Source organism: Paramacrobiotus metropolitanus, unplaced genomic scaffold (assembly GCF_019649055.1).
Source record: "Paramacrobiotus metropolitanus isolate TYO unplaced genomic scaffold, Prichtersi_v1.0 Parri_scaffold0000328, whole genome shotgun sequence".
Classification (NCBI taxonomy): Eukaryota; Metazoa; Tardigrada; class Eutardigrada; order Parachela; family Macrobiotidae; genus Paramacrobiotus; species Paramacrobiotus metropolitanus.
This window is the reverse complement of record NW_026570548.1, coordinates 5,941-27,878: the sequence shown is the minus strand read 5'-3', so window position 1 is coordinate 27,878 and position 21,938 is coordinate 5,941. Positions and strand designations below refer to the sequence as shown.

The following is a 21,938-nucleotide window of genomic DNA, read 5'->3' as shown; positions in this document are numbered from 1 at the left end:
GTTCGGCACACTGCACGTCTTCATGTACCAATCACCCGGTTTAAGACGTCTTCCGGTGCGCTCCTTTTCCGATGTCGCCAGACGGACCTGGTTGTCGGGAAGCAGTTCAGGAAAACGTTGGCCAAACATTTTCACCTCCACCAACGAATAGTCCGTCAGGTTCTCGAAGGGACCCAGGAGCGCTCGCCCGGGATACCATTTTCAAGGATTAGCAGGATGATCGAACAGCAACACCTCACAGGCTGCTCCCTGTGGTGGTCGGTCGAAAGGAGGCTCGTAACAGCTGAAAAGCGTCCCGTAATCCACTACAACCGTGTGCTGCTCTGGGCATCGGAAGTCAACGATCAAACGTTGCCGCAGTGTCGCCATTCTCTTCCAGACCGATGAAATTTCCATGCTGCAGTAGGCCGTTTATTTTCACATCCACACCATCACATCCGCGCACGGCTCGCGTATCGTCATCGTACAAATACATTTTGACTTCTCTGCGCTCACTTGCAGAGTACAGGAAGCGTCTTTGCAAAAGTGAACAAATTGCTGTACAAATAGGTAAGTACTGACTGGTATATTGAAAAACAACGGACCAAGACAAAAACCGAGTCAATCGTGTAAGCAGTTCTTTAGAGAAGAATGATTTGAACTTTGGAACGAAGTGATAAGCACGCAGTTACCGGTATCGAGCCATAAGCACAGTTTCCTGATGGACGCGCTATTTCTTGTTTTTCATTGTGTTTCCACCGCTCGTTAAGTCAGCACGCACTTGTACGAAGTGCTAGAATATCCGTGGGCCGTATCGACTATCCAAACGCTCAGTGAACGCCTGGAAGGAGGTGAACGTGGAGGTGGACGGACGGTTGCAATTTGAAAACGTTAATCCCCTGGAACAAACTAGACTCCTCCGCGGCTGATCATCGATTTCGGCTTTACGACACAGCGACCCGTCTCGGTGGAACACGCAACGCGCCAGCAGGAAAAACGGACCAGGAAAAACGAGCTTTTGCGACGCCGCTGCTGCTGCAAGTGACCATTACGAGGCTGTGCAAGTGCTGAAGCGCAACCATCCCGATAATCTCTGAAAATGGTATCACGAAACTCCTCCTGCTCGACTTCTATTTTTTCCGAAGATACGCGCGGGTACCGGTAAAGCTACCGGGGCATCGTGTGCGCGAACTGCTCCAACAAAAGGAGATTAGCCGACCTACAGCAACAGATGCTGCAGCCGGGTCAGTTGGCAACTAGGACACGCAGCGTGCCGGAAAAAATACTGGACGACGAATGCGACCGCAGCAGGAAATTTAGTCCGTCAGGATATGGATAAACTACCAAGAAAAGGAACAGAATGCAAAAAACGGCTCTCATGTGATATCAGTTTCCAGTCAGACGATAACGTATCTGCGTTAGCGGTATTGAGTACGCATATACCCCTTCAAATGCCGAATTGATCAAGAACATCCAGAACGTTCTGGAGGTCACCGACATCCCATTGACCGATTGATTTGTGCGAGCATTTGAAGTGTTTTTACTCTGTGTGGGATTACTCTGATAGCAGCTACAAATTGTACGGAATGTTGGTGGCCTGTTGTGAGCGGCTCATCTGGAAGGATTCTTCACTAACGTATTATATCTGCGCTTTGGACGTTCCTATGAAGTTCCGCATCCCGTTAAACGTTTTGAAAACTTCGGTACGATGTATTGGTAAAAAATATTCGAAAACTTCGGTGCGGTAAACCTGCATGATGTGAATCTGATCCTTCGGTGCGGTGAACCTGTCTTCGAGCAGTATGAGTGCTGGGAAAAGCCGGTGGATGTGGAAAGCCTGGCGCAATAGGCTCCAGAGCTGATCGGCGGAGCGCCTGATAGCAGTTCATTACGATTTGATTATAGTACAGTACTTATTGGTATTTTAGGTATCGGTATAATATTAGGAAAACTGCATACAGTTAACTGAATGAGGATACACGATGTCATAACGATCATTCTGACAAGCCTGTTTAATGTTCAAGGGTTTGGAGAAATTCCAGACCAATGATCCGCGTTCACTCGCACAGTATTGGGATCGACTGAGGAAGGCGAACAACCTGGATGATTTGGCCTTAAGCAAGCCGAAGATAATCTGCCAGTACGCCGAGTTTAATTACGTACAGAAACACATCGAGAACTCATCGTCAATTTGGGAAAGCGCCGAAGGTGAAAATGATGAAACACCAGAGGAAAACGGATATTAAAGCCTCGATGCAAAACTGGCGGATTAGGCTGATCAGCTAGCCGCCCAGAAAATTTTGCCGTATTAGTTTTACTCTTAAAATTGATTTCCCGGTCAATAAGAAAGCGATCACTGTAAATGTTTGAAAAATATTCCAGGCTGTTTGCGTTTTGATGCAGTACAAAGAAGCTAAGTAAGGGAAGGTAAACGTTTAGTACGATAACCAATATGGCACTGAATCTATCAGGGTTCTGCCCTGTTAAAGTATTTCCTAGTAATTGGACTCGGAACTACTGCTGGTGTCCCCATCCGCGGGTAAATCGGACCAGTGCGCCATTTCGCGCCACAATCCATAGAGGCAAAATTTGTTCAGCTTGTCCAGGTCCACGCTAGCCATATTATACAGAATCCACTTAGAATTCCGGTAATGAGAAGAAGTGCGTGGGTCGCAGGTTTGGTAGTCCTTCAGGATCTGCAATATCACGTTAATCGGGCTAAGTGTCGGTAGAATTACAAAAGTCAAGCCAGTTCGAAGTTTCTAAAAGAAAACTATAACCGTGGTGCATGAATCCGTACATTCCAACAGCGGTACTGAACTATCTTACTGTATGCTGTGATTTTCATCACTGTTATCTGAAAGTGAGGTGCATTTGTCGGTGGCAAAGCCACGTGTGTTACCGTCCAAAACAACCGGTCGTGTAAGACGACAGCCGGTCGTTTCAGCCTCTAAACCGTCCGAAACAACCGGCGGCCGCCAAAACGACCGCCGTAAATTTTGCCCTACCAGTTTTTTTCACTCTTTCAGTCGCAAAAGATGCACACACTGGCTTCTTATGTCGCAATGCTCACATCGTACGTTAAAAACCATGTCAATTGAAAGGTCGTAATATTACGTACAGTAGACCTCAAAATTTTGTTACAAAAGGCGCGCAACCAGGCACTTTTCTGTACTCAACCAGCCAAATTTGGGACCGACAATCGGCCTGCTGACATTAACATTTGCACCTTGCGATATCCCAACGAAAATTATTTACCGAAATCTCAAACGAAAGAGAAGAAAATTTCAAGGATGTTGATACGAAACAACTCAAACAAGTTTCTTACACGTAGTTTTTATGAGATCTAACCATAAGTGAAAATCGATGAATCTAAAGTTTCTCGTCGACCGAAGCGTAGCGAAGGTCCTCTATGTTCAGAATTAATGGGAAGCGTGATGTCCGTTCGTCGGTCACCGCCACTAAATGCACATATGCGCAGTATCATTGGAAAAAGGTGCCCCAATGCGCGGTGGCCGTATGTACTCACACCCCATGTAACTGGTGATGTCCGTTCGTCGGTCACCGCCACTAAATGCACATATGCGCGGTACCATTGGAAAGAAGTGCCCCAATGCGCGGTGGCTGTATATACTCACACCCCATGTAACTGGTGATGTCCGTTCGTCGGTCATCGCCACTAAATGCACATATGCGCGGTACCATTGGAAAGAGGTGCCCCAATGCGCGGTGGCCGTATATACTCACACCCCATGTAACTGGTGATGTCCGTTCGTCGGTCACCGCCACTAAATGCACATATGCGCGGTACCATTGGAAAGAGGTGCCCCAATGCGCGGTGGCCGTATATACTCACACCCCATGTAACTGGTGATGTCCGTTCGTCGGTCATCGCCACTAAACTCTACATATGCGCGGTACCATTGGAAAGAGGTGCCCCAATGCGCGGTGGCCGTATATACTCACCCCCATGTAACTGGTGATGTCCGTTCGTCGGTCACCGCCACTAAATGCACATATGCGCGGTACCATTGGAAAGAGGTGCCCCAATGCGCGGTGGCCGTATATACTCACACCCCATGTAACTGGTGATGTCCGTTCGTCGGTCACCGCCACTAAATGCACATATGCGCGGTACCATTGGAAAGAGGTGCCCCAATGCGCGGTGGCCGTATATACTCACACCCCATGTAACTGGTGATGTCCGTTCGTCGGTCACCGCCACTAAATGCACATATCCGCGGTACCATTGGAAAGAGGTGCCCCAATGCGCGGTGGCCGTATATACTCACACCCCATGTAACTGGTGATGTCCGTTCGTCGGTCACCGCCACTAAATGCACATATCCGCGGTACCATTGGAAAGAGGTGCCCCAATGCGCGGTGGCCGTATATACTCAAACCCCATGTAACTGGCGATGTCCGTTCGTCGATCACCGCCACTAAATGCAGATATGCACAGTAGCATTGGGAAGAGGTGCACCAATGCGCGGTTGCAGTAGATACTCGAACCCCACGTAACTGGCGATGTCCGTTCGTCGGTCACCGCCACTAAATGCACATATGCACAGTAGCATTGTGATGAGATGCCCGATGCGAGGTGGCCGTATATACATACTCACGTCCCGAGTAACTTGTGTTGCCCGTTTGTCGGTCGCTACCATGATACCATCTGATCTAAAAAAGAAGGGTGCACTGTAGCCCCGTACACTCAGGACCTTTGAAAATTGTGGTGAACGTGTTGCTGAAAACATTTTGAATCTGCTCTCAAAACAGCCGACAATGCGCTGTAAGCATGTAGTACACTTCAACTGGAGGGGCGGAGCTCCATTCAAACTGATGAAATGACCGGTTCAATTCGTCAGTTCGGGCCCCCAGTAAAGGCGCGTTTCCATAAAATATAAGGTAACCTCCAACTTAAACTGATGGGAACGCCACTACTGGAGAAACTGGAGGCCCGAACTGACGAATTGAACCTGTTCGTTTCATCAGTTTGATTTTGGAGCACCGCCCCTCCAGTTGGCGTATGCCCCTTGCTTAAGTTTCTGTTGAAGTAGGCTACTGACAGAGGTTGACCATTTAGTCAAAAAAGAAGTCCTACGGCAGAGCCACTAAACCTGACCTCCCCCTCCCGGCTTGGCCGGCATAAATTATTATTTTGTCATAGTGTATGATCTGACCTGCATCATTTTTAAGGGAACCGGACTGGCAAAAACGCCCAGCAGACATTTTTGTTATCTCCTCCTTTATACGATCGCTAGAATGGCAACACATTGGCCAGCATGTAATTAAAATTACTGAGATGACTGCCCCTTAGTAAGGGATAGTGGGTGACCTTTTTGATCCTTCCTGCTACTGCCTAACAAAAGTGATAACATCACAGAATTAATCAAGACGGTGTTGTTCTTCCGGAGTAACCGTAAAAAAGCTCTGATTCCGAGTTGAAAAGTTTGTCTACCTGAGAAGACAATACTACTAAAACAACATGATATCTGATTGGTGTAGCAGACATTACATTTAAACAAAACCGTTCGCTTGCGAAAACACAGTTTGTAGAGCACTGACGGATTTTCTGTTAGGCGCTCTAGATTTCGGACGGCTGAACGGATGGCTTTCCAGATTTCATTGGTGATTTGGTAATGCTGCTCTACTGAAACTAGCTTAAATTGCCTTACCATTAGAGGCTTACCACAAACTACTGTAACTTAGACACGTATTCCTGCTACGCTTCGGTCATGCAGTGCCCGCAAAAAGCGAGTGCACTTTCCTAGTAGACATAGCATAGAATTCGAATCCACGGTTTGGTTTCAGTTTTCACACAGAAATCGTATGCGTTGTCAACGACAACCTAAAACGACTCGATGTTTTCTTAGATTTTATGAAATTTTATAAAGGATGATGACCTGTTTGGTATCGAAATTCATAAATTTTTTTCTCTTTCGTTTGAGACTTTGAGGTATTGATTGATTGTTTTCGTACGATGCGCAAGGTGCATTTCGTCTTGGCCGTTTATTTTTATTGGCCATTCGGTCCCGGACCGAATGTAACAAAACTTTAAAGTCCACTGTATAGTACCTTCTTCACAGTCGACGCTCTCTCCCGGCTGTTAATCAGATTCGCTAGACAGGACGCCATCCGCGGAATGTCTACCGGCGGACAACACCAATGCCCCTGGTACGGCTGTCTCTTCCGTCCCACACAGCACAAGCTCAGATGCTTCTCAAACACATCCCAACTTTGCGCGTCATCCACACTGCCTGGAACGAAAACAGCCGATGGAATGAGGAATTCCCAGGAGTTGTCAGTAACCCTGCATCGATAATTCAGACGGTATTGCTTCAAAATCAAACGGTCACAGCAGGACGCCAGTGAGGAAAATAGCGCTGCCATCTCGGCGAAAAACACTCTCAGTGTTAATTCAGATAAATGAATTAACACCTTTCGTTGTTTCAGGATAAGACGGTCAACGCGTATGCCGGCATCGTCCAGAACGTTTTTAACGAGGTTCAAGGCTTCATTAGTCTCAACCAGATCGTCGGGGTATGCGCAGTTTAAGTTGGCCTCGGGATCCTCAAGGCAAAAGGTTCGCGTAAAGGGCGTGATGTGCTTAAAGATACATCCATACCCGATAAACGGATGATCGTAATCCCACGCACCCGGATCCTCCACCCGTATGCGTACATGTTTCTTCCACTCATCTCCCGATGTCAAAATGGCATCCCACAGTAGGCAGGTGCGCCGGCAGCGCTGCTGGTCGACGGTGGGCAGTGAGAGGAAGACCTCTTTCAGAATTTCTGCAGGCAACGCCAAACCGCATTCACCGCCAGTAACCCGCATTTTCCTCTTGCGTTCGCTCTTCTGGAATTCATCGTCAACAGAAAGTGCGCATTCTTCTCTCTGTCCTTTGAACACTTTCGCCTAGTGGTCCAACCATATTTTGTCAAGATCTTGGTCAAACGCTAATTCCTACAAACAAGTGTAAGTGGGCAAAATTCGTGCCAGTAAAACATATGCAATGGCAATGCGCCCGGGCATTCCGGGCAAGAAACTCAGTGACTGCTCGCCCGGTATTCGGGCAAACTATATTTTAGGCTGTGCTTATCTCCTGCTAACATACGACTGGTTTCATAATGAGCGTATATTTATAATTATATAAAGCAGGAAAATGTGTTTCCATGAAAACAATGGTACTACTTAAAACTAATCTCGATTTATTTACTTGAAGCATTGGTACTTCTTGTAAGTACTGGCGATTACTTTGAAGAAAGCAGCGGTACAGCGAAGCAAGCAGCGGTACTGCAACTTACCACATCTGCATCCTCCAAGGGAGGCTCGTCACGCCGCCGCACATAGTGCATCTCCTGGCTGAGAACGCGAGTAAATTTCAGGCGGTACAATTGCTCTACTTTGCGGCACAATGCGTCTGCTACAAATCGGTTCAAGGCCCAGTAACCGTCAGGCACACCGCACGTCCGCATGACGAAGTGTCCTGGTTGCAGGCGCTTTCGCTGCAGTTTCTCGTCCAAAAGCAGTCGGATCTGTTGATCGGGAAGCAGTTCGCGCTGACGACAGTCGTTGATTTCCACTTCCACCAGCGCTGTACTTTCCAAGTTAATGAAAGTCTCAATCAGGACTTTGCCGGGATACCATGTCCAAGGGCCGTTCTTCCGCTCAAACATTAGCACTTCAGCCCGCGCTCCCACGGGCGCGCGACCCCTAAAAGCTGGAAGAAGGTGGCTATCGAAGACCGTTCCGTCCTCCATTAGAATGGCATTTTGGGTCGGGCAGCCGAAATCGATGATAAGTCGCGGCAGCCTTCCGTCAGATCCGTCCGTTAGGCCAATAACGTGCCCGCGTTGCATCAAACCCTCAACCTCAACATCCACGGCATTCCAGGCGTACAGGGAATTTTTACCTTTTATTTTGTCATACAGATACATTTTGATTTATCTAATATGAAAATTAATAAAGTGACTGAAGATAGCCACCGTGACGGTTAAAATAATGGTGCGTCGCTTAGTGTTATGTTGCTAAGTAGCACATTTATTAAGGAAAAACTGCAAATTGCAAACGATATTGCGAGGAACATTACAGGCACTTGTACGACTTGTGCTTGTTCGTCGCTTGTTTCGCTGCGATGAAACATTGAGGTACGGAGAATCAAGTGCAATCGGACGATTAATGATCTGATCAACGCATGTGTACTGCTATCCGGCCAACATGAGTGAGCTATCGGAATGTTGCATCTCAAGATAAGCTACTGAATGTTTAACTGAATGAGCCGCCAAAGGCAAAAACATAACATGGGCACGCATAAAGCCTGCAGAGGAACATACTATGTAGTTCGCTGGCTTGGTATGCAAGCTAGCGAAAGGAAGGCACGGAGTCCACGCCGTCCTGAACGAAGCTACAAAGCGGGCATTGTGCTCGGCAAGAGTACCATCGTCACTTGAGCCAGCAGGCTTAAACAGAGGAGATGGAAAGCGACCTGATGGAGTCACAGCATTCCCTTGGAAAAATGGCAAGGCGCTAGTATGGGATGTAACCGTGGCTGACACCTTTGCCCTAACATACATCGCCCAGACGTCCAGGGTGCCCGGAAGCGCAGCGGAAATTCTTGAAAATCGGAAGTTAGAAAAGTACAGCGGGCTGGCAGGCCGTTACAACGTTCAACCGCTGGCGTTTGAAACCACGGGTACATTCGGACCACTGACAAAGAAATTCTTCAAAGATCTGTCGAGAAAGATTAGCGACTGTACAGGCAACCCTCGCTCAGGGGAGTTTTTGCGACAGAAAATCGGTATCGAGATTCAGCGAGGAAATGCAGTTTCTGTTCTCGGTACATTCAGCGACATGGTTGAGCGGGAAGATGTGTATTTTGCCTTCAAATTAGCTGAGCGAGAATGATGTTGTGTATTTTTGTTGTTGTTACTTGTGTAATACGCGATGTAACTTATTAAATCATAAGTATGGTATGTAGTGTTATTGCTGCCGGTAAGCAATGAGACTTTCGTAAATTCATTAACATGTTACCGGTATATAGCTCGAAAATTATTATGCTTTCCGTTCAGTACCGTGACTACCATCGATTTAGTTAACATCGCTTCTACACCTACTAAGCGCGACCATTACAAGGCAATATTCGTGAGACCAATCCAAACACGTCACGAGGGGGTAAAGGTACGATATATAAGCCTGTCGACTAATTAAGCATACAGCGAGAATTTTATATTCTTAAGTCAATAAACGAAGTAAAGGAAAAGCGAAGGAGAAAAATAGTGCAGGAATACCGTCATAAAGCTTTGACGCAGAACTATTTAATTGGGATATTTAATTTGGATAGTAGTGTAATGTAACTGTAGATCCGGAGAAGATTACATCATTATTGCTCACCCGCACAGTTTTCAGATTAGCATTTTAGATTGATTTTGGACATTTCAGACTGACGCTGGTTCCTTTCGATAAACTACTGACAGACGCCGGACATGCGCGCGTTTGAGCAGAATGCTTACACAGAGAAAGATCAGCAATATAGTATCACCGCAAATAAAAATGCTGCACAAGAAAACAGAAATCAAAGCGTTGACACATACAGACGCAGAACTGTCAAAATAAGCTTATTAGCAAAACCATCAGTAGAATTGTTGAGAACTGCGCTCCTCCATAATTCTCCGAACATTAAAAGAGCATTACAAAGGTAAGATTCAAAATTCCAAGCAATTTTACGACACATATTATCGTATTATATGTACTGTATTTGCGGCACATACTAGAAAAAATCGAAGGTAAAAGCGCCGTGTTTATCGCGTTTCAGGGTCTCCAATTATAACTGTAAACTATCTACCGAACCGTTATTACTTCCTAATCGTCGGACTCGGAGCTGTCGCTCGCTTTCCCATCCGAGGGTGAGTCAGAACTCGACCAGTCCTCCATTTCGCGCCACAAGCCGTACAGGCACAATTTATTCAGCTTCTCAACGTCTACGGTAGCTATGTATATTATACCGAATCAGCTTGGAATTCCCATATTGCGCATAAAGACGTGGGTCACAGTTTTGATAATCCTGCAAAATCTGCGGAATAATTCCGGTAATTATTTATAGTACGCCAATGAAAAAAGCAACCTAGTCGACTGTACGAACCAACTAGGCACACAATTAATTAGCGCGAAAACCACGTTATATTTGCACAAAAATCGCAAAATATTGCTATAGTGCTGCACCATTCAGCAGTTGTTCACTGTCCTGACAGGTGATATAAAGGTGGAAGCTGCGGGCAGCCACAGGTCTCTATCTGTACTGAACATCGTTGCTGTACCAATGGCAACCGAAAATGACTATCGTTTTGTTTCATAAACGAAGCCTTAATGTCCTCACTGTTTGCGGACCAGTGCGGTGATCGAAGGTAAAACCGAAAACCACGGATAGCTATGTGAGCGGCTCGGTCAACCGCTCACATAGCTATCCGTAGTGGTAGTTCGGTCACTCAGTGAACTAACGGGTTTGTGCACTGAACAGTGGCGGTAGTTCGGTCTATCACTGATTGAACAGACAATCACATTAGTGATAGTGTGGCGATAGCTGCTCGGCCGGCACTTGTTTAGAAATTGTCCTCGATGACAATGTTAAATATATAGTCGTTCTTAAATATGTAGTCGTTAAATTTGTAGTCGTCTGCTAATTAAATTAATTGTGATACTTTATTTAGTGGAAAATACTTTCGTTTTTTAACCGTATTTTAGTTTGTTTACGTGGCAACACTACCTGGTTAAAAATACCACGATGATAATTATTATTATACTAATTTAGTTACATTTGGTGAAGGTAGTCAAAACTCTTCCGGTTGGCGTTCGAAGCGGGAGAGGTTTTGAAAGAAATGAATACTATCTGGACGGGTTTTCGACTACGGGCTTTCAGAATATAATATTGGTTTTGGTCAGTCTTTTCTGGTTTGCCGGCTCTGGTGTATCCCATTCGTGGCAATATAGATCTGAATCTGGATAATGTTGTTATGATGAAACAGGCAGAGCTAAGTCTGCAGCCCCGACCATGAGAGCTGCGTCCCGGTTTGCCAATGCCCAGTCTGGTGCAATTATATAGTACAAAGTATAAGAATATAGCGCTAAATGAAACAAGGTTCACCAGTAATGCGCCGTCCCTAGTTGTCAGAATCTGAGCTGTCGCTGTTGCCTTCTTCCTCATCGGAGGATGAATCCGACCAGAACGCCATTTCGCGCCACAAGGCAAGCAGGCACAGTTTGTTCAGCTTTCCGACGTCCATGTTCGCCATATTATACAAAATCCACTTCGAATTCCGGTAAGAAGCGGAGGAACGCGGATCGCAAGTTTGGTAATCCTTCAGAATCTGTAAAATCATTCCGGATAATCGGAATGCCATTAGAAAAAGCTGAATTGCAGAACTCATGCACAGTTTCTCGGAGAGTACTGTAGCCGTGGTATATGTACAGTACATGAGGTACCTTCTTCACAATCGACGCCCTCTCTCGGCTGTTAATCAAATTCGCCAGGCAGTGGGTCAAACGCTGCTTGTCGACCGGCGGATGACACCGATGCCTTTCGTACAGCTCTCTCTTCGGTCCAACACAGCACAGATGCTTCTCAAACACATCCCAAATTTGCGCTTCGTCCACACTGCCTGGATTCATGGCAGCCGTTGGAATACGGAATTCCCAGGAATTATCATTTATGCACTGATAAATCAGACGGTGTTGCTTCAATATTAAACGGTCACAGCAGGATGCCAGTTTGGAATACAGCGCGACTGTCTCGGCGAAAAACATTTTCAGCGGCAGTTCGGATAAGTCAATTAACATCTCGCGTTGGTGCAGGATAAATCGGTCGATGCGTATGCCTCCATCGTCCAGGACTTTTCTAATCAAGTTCACAGCTTCGTTGATCTTAATCCAATCTTCGCGGTCCTCGTAGTCAAGACCACATTCCGGATCTTGCAGGCAGATTGTTCGCGTACCGGGCGTGATGTGCTTGAAGAGGCAATTATACCCAATGTATGGATGAATGGCATAATCGTCCTCTGCCTCTATCTGTATGCGCACGAATGTTCTCCACTCGTCTCCCGATGTCAGCACGGCATCCCACAGCTGACAGGTGCGTCGGCAGCGCTGTTGATCGACGGTGTGCAGTGAGAGGAAGATCTCCTTCAAGATCTCGACTGGCAATGCTAAACCGCAATCCCCTGCAGTTTGGCGCTTTTTCCGCTTTCGTTCGCTCAGGCACGACTTTTCGTTAGGAGAACGTACACATTTCCCATTCTGGCTTTCGAAAAGTTTCGCCTAAAATAAAAAAGAATTGAACAAAGTTTTAGTTAGAGCTTACGCATAATTACGTAGAGCAAACAACACAAATTCAAGAAAAACATTTTGCAAAAATTTTATTCTATATTTTTCTGTAAAACACAGTTTCCGGTTGTTTCTTGCCGGTTTACGCAAAATACAGTATAACTAACGTTCGACAAGAAACGACCCCATGCAGTACCAAAACAACAATGATATTGGGAGGTCAAACCGGTTTCGTAGGGAATCTTACCACATCCGCATCATCCATTGGAGGCTCATTGCACCGCCGAACGTAGTGCAGCTCCTGGCTGAGGACGCGCGTAAAGCGAAGATGAAATTTCTTTTCTACCTTACGGCACAATGCATCTGCTACAAACCGGTCCAACGTCCAGTAACCGTTCGGCACACGACACGTCCGCAAGACGAAGTGTCCTGGTTGCAGACGCTTTTGCTGTTGTTTATCCAGCGAAAGTGGTCGTCGGATCTGTTTTTCGGGAAGCAGTTCGCGCTGACGATAGCCATTGATTTCCACTTCTATCAGCGCTGTCTTTTCCAAGTTGAGGAAGGACTTAATCAAGATCTTGCCCGGATACCATTTCCAGGGACCATTCTTGTGCTCGAATATCAGCACTTCCACCTGCTCTCCCGTGGGCGGGCGTTTCTTAGAGGTAGGGCGCAAAGAGCTGTCGAAGATCGTCCCTTCTTCCATTAGCACTGCATCCTGGGTCGGACAGCCGAAGTCGACGATCAAACGCGGCGTTGTTCCGTCAGTTTCTTCCAGGCCAATAACGTGGCCGTACTGAAGGAGACCGTCAATCTCTACATCCACGGCATTCCAGGCGTACAGAGATCTTTTAACTTTTTGCAGCTCGTACAGATGGTAGCACGACAACTCTATGACCTTCATCTCGCTGACCGACAATTTGCTGACCGACTTGTTGCTGACTATCACAACTTGCTGACCGACAAATCGTTGACCGACACTTCCCTTTTCTACAAACTTGCTGACCGACATCTTGCTGAAACCAATTTGCTGAACGACAACTTACTTGTCGGTCAGCGAAATGTCGGTAATCGACAACTCGCTGACCGACAACTTGTAAAAAACGAAAACTTGCTGACCGACAATTTGCTGACCTGTTCAACGCACATAAGCAAAATTTACGCGAAAATTAAAATCTACGTTTATTTCATGAAAAAGAAGCACTACAGTGACATTCAGTGACTAAACGAGACCCCCAACGACCTCGGGACTTTATTTTAGAGCAAATCTGACCTCGGGATAATTTTCAGCGCATTTTTCTGATATAGAAACCATTTTCAAAAATTTTTTTTGAAAGAAAAAATTTCTGACTGCCGGGCCCCATACACCCACCCGTCACCTTAGGCGGTTGCAATGGCGCCACTAACAAAAACTTTATTTTTGCCTTTAGAACACTTTTTCTAGGTAAATCGACATTGCTGATTTCGAATATGCGATCAGAAAAATTATTTGAGTCGAAGAACAGAAAATTTTTCGAAAAAATAAAATTTTGCAGATTTCCGTCGAAAAATTTGAATACGCAAGATTCTTCTTTAAGATAACTAATACAAGGTTTCTAACAACATATTCAGAATCAGCGATATCGATTTACCTAGAAATTAGTGTTCTAAAGGCAAAAATAAAGTTTTTGTTAGTGGCGCCATTGCAACCGCCTAAGGTAACGGGGGGGGTGTATGGGGCCCGGCAGTCAGAAATTTTTTCTTTTCAAAAAAAGTTTTGAAAAATGGTTTCTGTATCAGAAAAATGCGCTGAAAATTATCCCGAGGTTAGATTTGCTCTAAAAAAAAGTCCCGAGGTCGTTGGGGGTTTCGTTTAGTCACTGGTGACATTTATAACTGAAATCTGTTGTTTGTTGTTGTTGTCTTAGTTAATAATAATTATTTATTAATGTTTTTATATATATATATTATATTTATAATTACACCGGTGGTATTCGGTCTGCGGCGTAAGTATCTGTATCACCATCAAAACTCAAAATTTAAACTTGTATCGTTAGTGGTAAAGTGTTTCTGCACAGCGAAAACGGATTTCGTTACTGCATATGCGCACAATAGCATCCTGCTGTTTGCACAACCTGGAAACAAATATCTGCCAGTAACAGTATTGTTCATTGCATTTGTACTTGTAGCATCTTTGTAGCCTTTTATTCGAAATGGTGTTTTTGTTTATTTGTTTATCACAATGATTCGATGGATAACAAAATAAACTGGTGGTCAGCGAGTTGTCGGTATTTCCACGAATCGTCGGTCAGCAAAATGTCGGTCAACAAATTAGTATGTAAGCAAATTGTCGGGTAAACATTTTGTCAGTCAACAAAATGTCGTCAGCAAATCGTCGGTGTCAGCAAACTGTCGTTCAGCAAAATGTTGGTCAGCGATTCGTTGTTTCAACAAACTGTCGGGTCAACATTTTGTCGGTCAGCAAATAGTCGTCAGCAAGTTGTCGGTCAGCAAGATGTCGGTCAGCGAGTTGTCGGTGCGCCCGTACAGATACATTCTGGCTTATGTGGCTTCTGTCTAAATAATAAGAATACATCAAAAGAATCTCCACTAAATGATAGAAGAATGCTGTATCTCTGTGTGGTAATAAAGCACCAACGGATAGTGCACACACGTATAAGACTTGACTTACTATGGAGGTTTGTATACCGGTACATGTATATGAGTTGGCAACTGGCATGTTCTTCGCATGTTTCGCTGCGGCGGCACAATGCGTCCCGTAACATGAAAATTTTTGGAATTAGATCTCATTAAGCGATACGCATTGAGTGTTACGGTCGGGCATTATCAACGGTAGACACGAATTATCGAGATTATCATCTCAAGATAGCATTAACTGATTGCACCGCCGATGTTAGACATCAAATGAGCACAGGCATATGTTATAGCTACGGGTGGCCAGGCGGGGAAAATTTAATATCATGAATACTTGTACTTCTATTATCAACGTACGAGTTACTTGTAGCTCTTGAAATACTAGTACTCTAGGCCAGGTTTTCTTTTCGGCACCGTTGACTATTTCCTGCAACGCATCGCACTTTGCGTCTGTCAAAAACGTGGAAAGGTATTTGTTAAACCAATTCAGTTCAGATGCGTGTTCTTAAAATTTATTCTCGCGGATTTTGGTTTTACTGGCTTTCTCTGGTCCATGGGGTTTCACTGGTCAGTTTTACACGGTCATGTTTAAACAGTAAAAAAATATTGCAGTCCATTAAGACTAATGCAAAAGTGCCGAACTTGGTTTGCACTTTGCAGGATAATAATTTTCCTGCTGCTAAGCATTCAGTTACTATATTTATCTTGAATAACATAATTGCAAATGCGAATTAGCAAGTAATGTCAGTATTTTTTAACCAATGAACTACTAACCGGCGACCGCGGCCTAATTTTTCATATCGGCTTCATTCGAAATGCTATACGGCATAATTACGATGTTTTTGTTGTGATTGCTGTTTTCCCTGTGCGCTGGTACGGCTGAACTTGTGATTTTGGATTATTTGCTTTATTGATTCTTTCTCTGCACTGCAAGTTTTCCGGTCTTCATTTGTAAGAAGTTTCCAAACGAGCTTCCGTTTTATTCAGAACAAGAGCATCTCAAACAACCCACCATCTTACGGGAACTTCAATGCACACATGCAAACACTGATCCAGGAGCGTTGCCGGTTGGGGGATACTACTGTATAGAACCTTCGGCCTTTCTCTGTAGGTTTTAACTTCACGCGGAGACTGCAATCCGGTTACAAGAAACGGAATCCTAAAACGTATGCGGTCCGTGCATTTGTCGTTGCCGATATAACGTGTTGCGCGTATCGCCTTCTTCCTTCTGGCCTAATCGCTCAGGCATCCTGTTACCCGTCCGTTAACTCAATACGATACGATACCAGGTCGCACACGTGGTGTGATAAATGCCCTCTGCTTTTGCCACTTCTATAGTGGGGTGGTGGTTTATTGCTTAATGAAAAGCGGGTCACTTACAGTTACAAGCACGATCTACGGTTGATGCTGTGAGCGCAGGCGTACATGCGTACACCCTCGCTTTGGCAGTCTGTTGTGTTTTGCTGCACGCCCGCCTTACGCGTGGCGGAAGCACGCTGTTCTGCACGCACCCGCACTGTGTGGCGGCTACGTGCGCATTTTCCACGCTTGCTGCAGTCAGCAATGCGGAGTTGTCCATGAGGAAATTCTATCGAATTTAGGCTGTTCATAAATTCCTAGCAGTCACGCCATTTCTCGCTTTCTATAGCGTAGGCGCTTTTATAGCATTGCTAGGCTTTTTGGTAGGCAGAATTCCGTCAATTCTGTTCCTACGCGTGAACCTTCACCAGGTCCACGCTCATATGGTAGCAAGAGTCGTGTTTCTCCAGAATAATCTCTGAAGTTTTTCCCGTCCATTTGACGAGGTGTGGAAGAAGTCTCCCGCGAGAAAGGGCTCGCGTACTGATCGGTGGCGAAGGAGCGTCTGGATCTCAGCAGATCAGCATCAGTGTGTCTCTACTGAGTAGAGCACGCTGTACTGACCTGACGCGATCAAGGCTACTGAAGTAGCTTTGATTGGAGGGGCACAAGCGCCGAGAAAGATCGCCGCAAGAGGCAGAAGCCCGAAGGGGGGCACGAGTGGGCAAGCCACTTTTGGCTGTCGGGTGTGGAGTTTCAGGTGCGTCTCTACTGAGTAGAGCGCACACACACATTATACGCGCTCTCCCAAAAGGGTGATCGAGCGCCCCTGTCGTTGCCAACGTCAAGGCGCGACAGAAGACCCGCAGCCAGCAAGCTATTTGGTCGACGCACCGTTGCGTCCCGTTGAGGCGAAACGGAAGGGGTTATCGGCTGGCCCAGGAGAAGTCAGCTTAATCGCTGGAGGATTGGAGGAATCGCGGAAGGACGCGCAGGATCGATTTCTGGATCACGGAGACGATCAGGTCAGATTTTCGTTTATTAATTTAGCTATTGGCTGATTGGTAAAATCCTCAATTCTTATTGGTCGGTGATGAGCTGAGCGAAAAGTAGGCGGTACTTTTGCGCACGGCGCGCTAGCTAAAATTTTCGATTTTCGACGTGACGTCACTCTGCCTTATAATCTGAAAAACAACGTTTCTGATTGGTCAGTTATTCGCACTGTGATTGGCGCAGTAGCGTAGTTAGGAAATTAGCCAATTAGAAGCTGAGATTTCGATAGGAGGCGGAGTTTTTGCGCACGGCACTTAAGATCGTGACGTAGCCAGCTGAGAAAATTTTCTGAATCGACTGACGAGAAGTTGACCTTTACCAAAATTTCGACGAGAATGATGACCTTTATTAAAAGTTGAAAGCTGAATAAATAACGTTTATTCTGAGGAAATCTAAGTTGATTTCTCAATAAAATCGAAAAATATTCTCAGGTTAGACGTTCTAGAACGAAGTTGATAGTGACCTTTAAAACAGAAAAGTTCTGAAGGAAAAAGTTACCTATAACGCGACGGAGTAAGCTATTAAGCTGAAACAGTGGGAAATTAATCTCATTTTACTAAAGGAAGTGACCTTTAGAAGGGACTTAGCATTTTTTGAGGCAGAGTGACCTTTAGTAAAATTGAGCTGATACAAAAGGAGGTGACCTTTAGGACAGCACTTGTTTCTGTTTACGTGTAAAGGGGCTTACGTAGCTAAAACTAACACACGTGTCAGAAACATTATTAGCATCGTCCAAGTTATCCGATCATCAACGGAAGCCAAAGATATGGACCAAGACACAGACGGTAATGAACCGGTCTCATCGAGCAGTCAGAGAGAACGGTCTCAGGGGTTAGAAAACCCTTACGAACGGAAACTAAAGCCGTACACACGGCCCGTGGAACATGAAAGAGCAACTCTAGCTCAAAAGACCTTTGGGAGGAAGGACGCCAGAGGCTCAGAGGCCACATATCAAACGGCCCTGAGGGAAACTCAGAACGAAAGCTCGAGTGACGGAAATGGAAAAAGCTCCGAACGACATGTCGGAGATAACACGGTAGACCAAGCAAAGGTCACCGAAGAGAGAACGGCTTCAGATGGACAGAACAAAGATGACAAGAAGGCCGAGACCGGAGGAATGGCACGGTCGGCCGAAAAGGTCAAGGAGGAAAACGCGGATCAAGTTGAGAAGGGAAGTGACGAAGTCAGTCAAAAGGTCACCGAAGGTAGTGGCGCCGTCAGCAGCAACGAGCTGATCGACGAGGGAAAGGTCAAACAGGATGACCTTTCGGAAAACTCACTGTTCTTACAAGAACAGCTGGAAGAGAACGGTACCAGCCCCACGTCAAGTGACAAGTTTTACACTGACGATGAAGACGAAACGACGGTACAGACGTCTTTCCATACGGCAATGAAGGAGGCAAACTTAACGAAAGGGATGTTTGATACGACCCTCCAGGACAAGCCAGAAGAGACCTTTGAAGGAATGGCGTCAGGAAGAGCCGACGACCCGGACCAAAGGTCACCATCACCAAAAACATCCGTAATGAATGGATTAAAGCAGCGTGTCAAGGAACTAGAACAACTCCTCGACGAAAAGGAAGCGCAAGCTTTCGCTGCGATACGGGACCAATGCAACAAAACCTTTGAAGTCGAAGCCAGATTGAGCGTGATGGAACAAGAAAAGGTCACGTTCGAAGATGAAGCGCAACAATGGAAAGTCAGATTTGAAGGTCAGAAAAAAGCTGCAGAGGATCTGAGGAAAATGGTCGAAGATCGAGACGCGGAAGGCATACTCACCGCAGAAGAAGACGGTCTGTCCGAGGAAGCAGCTGAAAGGTCACAGGAAATAGCAGAATTGAAAAATGAGCGTGACCTTTTACAGTCAAAGGTCAAGGAGGCCGAGAAGAAACGTGACGAATCTCTAGCAAATGCGACGAAGTTCACCGGAAAGGTCACCAGTTTGACGGCTGACATCTCGAAATTGAAGGATGACCTTAAATTACGCGAAGACCTTGTCAACACGTTACAAACAGAATTAAAAGAGATGAAAAGGAAACACAACGAAGCGGAAAACCAGAGAGATCAAGCAGCAAAGGAACTGCTTGAACTGGCCGAAATAACAAAAACTGAATTCAAGCGACTCAATGACGAAATCGACAACCAAAAGAAAGAAGCAAAGAAGTGGTTGAAGGAAGCACAACGGTGTGACGAACGGGTCACTGTCCTAGAAGTCGTGAATAAAGAAGGAAAGACAGAAAATGAAAAACAAAAAGAAGAGATCGCCAAATTGAGCGACGAATCAGTCGGATTGGCTACTTCCGTAATGGAAAAGGATGATAAAATTACGGAACTAAAAGCCCAACTGAAAGTAGTCGAGGAAGAGTGCCAAGCGAGAGGAAGGACCCTCGCAGACAGAGCGGATCGTATCACACGGTTGGAAGCAGAAGCTGAGATCCTAAAAGCAGCAAAAATGGATCTCGATAAGACTCTCGATAATCGAGCAAGTACAATCCTCGAGCAAATGAGAAAGGTCACCGAAGCAAACAACGATTATGAGAAGCTCAGGAAAGACGCAAACGAAACCGTAAAGCAGCTGCAGCAGACAGTCAAACAAAGAGAGGAAGAAATTAAAACTTTAAAACGGTCGGCAAAACAAAAGGAAGGAGAGGCAAAACAGCCGGAACGGATCGAATCTCCACCCCCCGGATATGGCGAAGTCCACACCGTCGAAGGTAGCTTCCATTTCCAAGCTCCCTTAAAGACGGGGACTGGCCGAAGCGACGGCCATGATGAAGATAAGGTCAAAGCTGAAAAGGTCACCGACGATACTGAGTTGGCGAAGGGGCACTCAGGACCGATCGGTGGGGTCAATCCTCGGCAACAAGAAACAGGACCGAGGGAAACAATCGTCTACAAATCTGACCATCAGCCAGACAATCATGAAGATCCACGAGTTCGCCAAAACGAGCAGGAAAGGGTAGCTCGTGAAGAGGAGAGGCGAGAAAGAGAGTACCGCGCGGAATACCACGCTGAAGCACAGCGACTCCGTCGCGAAGAACGGGAATTCAGAGGTTACATGAGAGCCATGGCCCGAAAATCCGCGTTGATCGACTACAACGGCAACCGAGAAGCTTTACTTGGTTGGATCCGTCAGGTCAAGGAGACTCAGAAGACGTATGACCTTTCGGATGCAGCAATGATGCTGGAAGTCGCCAACGCAGTCAAAGGGGACGCGAAGGCATGGTTTGATGCGGAAAGAGAAATTGATGATGAGGAAGAGGCGGAAGAACTAACCGTCGACGAATGGATGACGAAGTTCAAAGAACATTTTGGCGATCGTGACGAAGGGGTCAACGCCTTAAGAGAAGCGATGACAAGAAAGTTCGAGGCTGGCAAAGAAACGCTTGACCAGTTCTATCAGGCGATCATGCGCTTCAAGTCGAAACGGATCATAACTGAGAAGCAGGCTATCGGATTCCTGATTCAAGGATGTAAGAACGACAGTGACCTTTATAAGGCACTTCGAGCACAGAAATTCCATAACCCAATGGATATCAAGGAATTCTTCCGCACCTGGTCGACTGGCGAAGAAAAGTATAAGGTCACGAGAGGCAACCGAGTCCAAGATGATTGCGTGATCATCCGATCGCGCCAGATCGAAGAAGTCGCGAATGGGCGACAGAACCAGTCGTACTCGGCGCAGGTACCAAGATATAACACGGAATTTCCGCCTTTAGGCACTCAAGAGGTGACCTTTGACAACGAGCGAAATGAAGGTCAGATATCGTACGCGACGATCGCGGCGATACAGACAGCGGTCCAAGAAGCGACCAAGCCTGCGATCGCGGCGATCCAAGCATCAGCTCAGCAAGCAGCAAGGCCAAAACAGAATCCACAAGGAAACGTGCAAAGAAATGCCCTGAATGGAGGGCTTGGCGGTCAGGGAATGGCTCAAGGGAATCCGGGCTTTGCCGGCCAAGGATTCAACGGTGGCGGAGGAAATCAAGGAAACTTCCGACCGAACCGTGGACAAGGAAATCAAGGACCACGATACGGGTCGCGAGTAGAGCGCCTGTTCACCATGATCGACGGATGGGTGGCCAATAACGCGCTGACATGCCAGAACTGCATGTACGGTAACCACCACACGCAAGCGTGTTCGTTTGCGGGAACACCGTGGAATCAGAACCCCAACAGGGTCGTGTATGAAGAATGGTTGATGCTGCGTAACAATCATGGTGGATGGCGCAACGCAATGGCAAATGGTTATGTGCCACAATCACGCCAAGGTGGACGGTATGCCGGTCAAGGTGGCCAGGCCAACTGCTGTCAATCAAGGCGGCCAGGGTAATTTCTGGTACAACCCCGGTGGTCAAGGTGGCCAAGGAAATCCTGCCGGAGGCCAGGCAACTTCGCCGGTCACGGTGGCCAAGGCGGAGGAAATGGCGGATATGGTCCGGTGAGAGGAGGCTTCCGAGGAAGAGAAGAGGCCGTGGCGGCAATCGCGGAAATTACGGCGGTGGCCAATGGAATGGTGGTGGTCAAGGTGGCCAATGGAACGGTGCTGGTCTGGAGAGCCAGTGGAATAACGGTGGTCAAGGTGGCCAGAATTTTGCCGGTCAAGGTGGCCAGGGCAATTTCGCCGGTCAAGGTGGCCAGGGCGACTTCGGCGGGCA

The 21,938-nt window shown here is 46.4% G+C and overlaps 2 protein-coding genes across 4 annotated transcripts; one reads left to right on the top strand and one right to left on the bottom strand.

Annotated features, from left to right (window-relative positions):
* Window positions 1-2,186: 2,186 nt before the first annotated feature.
* On the bottom strand, window positions 2,187-8,040 carry LOC129602102 (uncharacterized). Of its 3 annotated transcripts, none has more exons than XM_055501069.1 (3): window positions 7,287-8,040; window positions 6,055-6,945; window positions 3,970-4,656 (listed from the first exon to the last, which is right to left on the bottom strand). In XM_055501069.1, the coding sequence occupies exons 2-3, from the start codon at window positions 6,814-6,816 to the stop codon at window positions 4,531-4,533; spliced, it is 888 nt and encodes a 295-aa protein (XP_055357044.1). In that variant the 5' UTR covers window positions 6,817-6,945; window positions 7,287-8,040; the 3' UTR covers window positions 3,970-4,530. The 3 variants fall into 2 exon arrangements, 2 of the variants coding, with proteins under 2 accessions (XP_055357043.1, XP_055357044.1); XM_055501068.1 differs by lacking the exon at window positions 3,970-4,656 and adding an exon at window positions 2,187-2,675.
* Window positions 8,041-18,046: 10,006 nt separating this feature from the next.
* LOC129602103 (myosin-4-like) lies at window positions 18,047-21,613 on the top strand. The gene has a single exon (XM_055501071.1). The coding sequence runs from the start codon at window positions 18,047-18,049 to the stop codon at window positions 21,611-21,613; it is 3,567 nt and encodes a 1,188-aa protein (XP_055357046.1).
* Window positions 21,614-21,938: the final 325 nt, after the last annotated feature.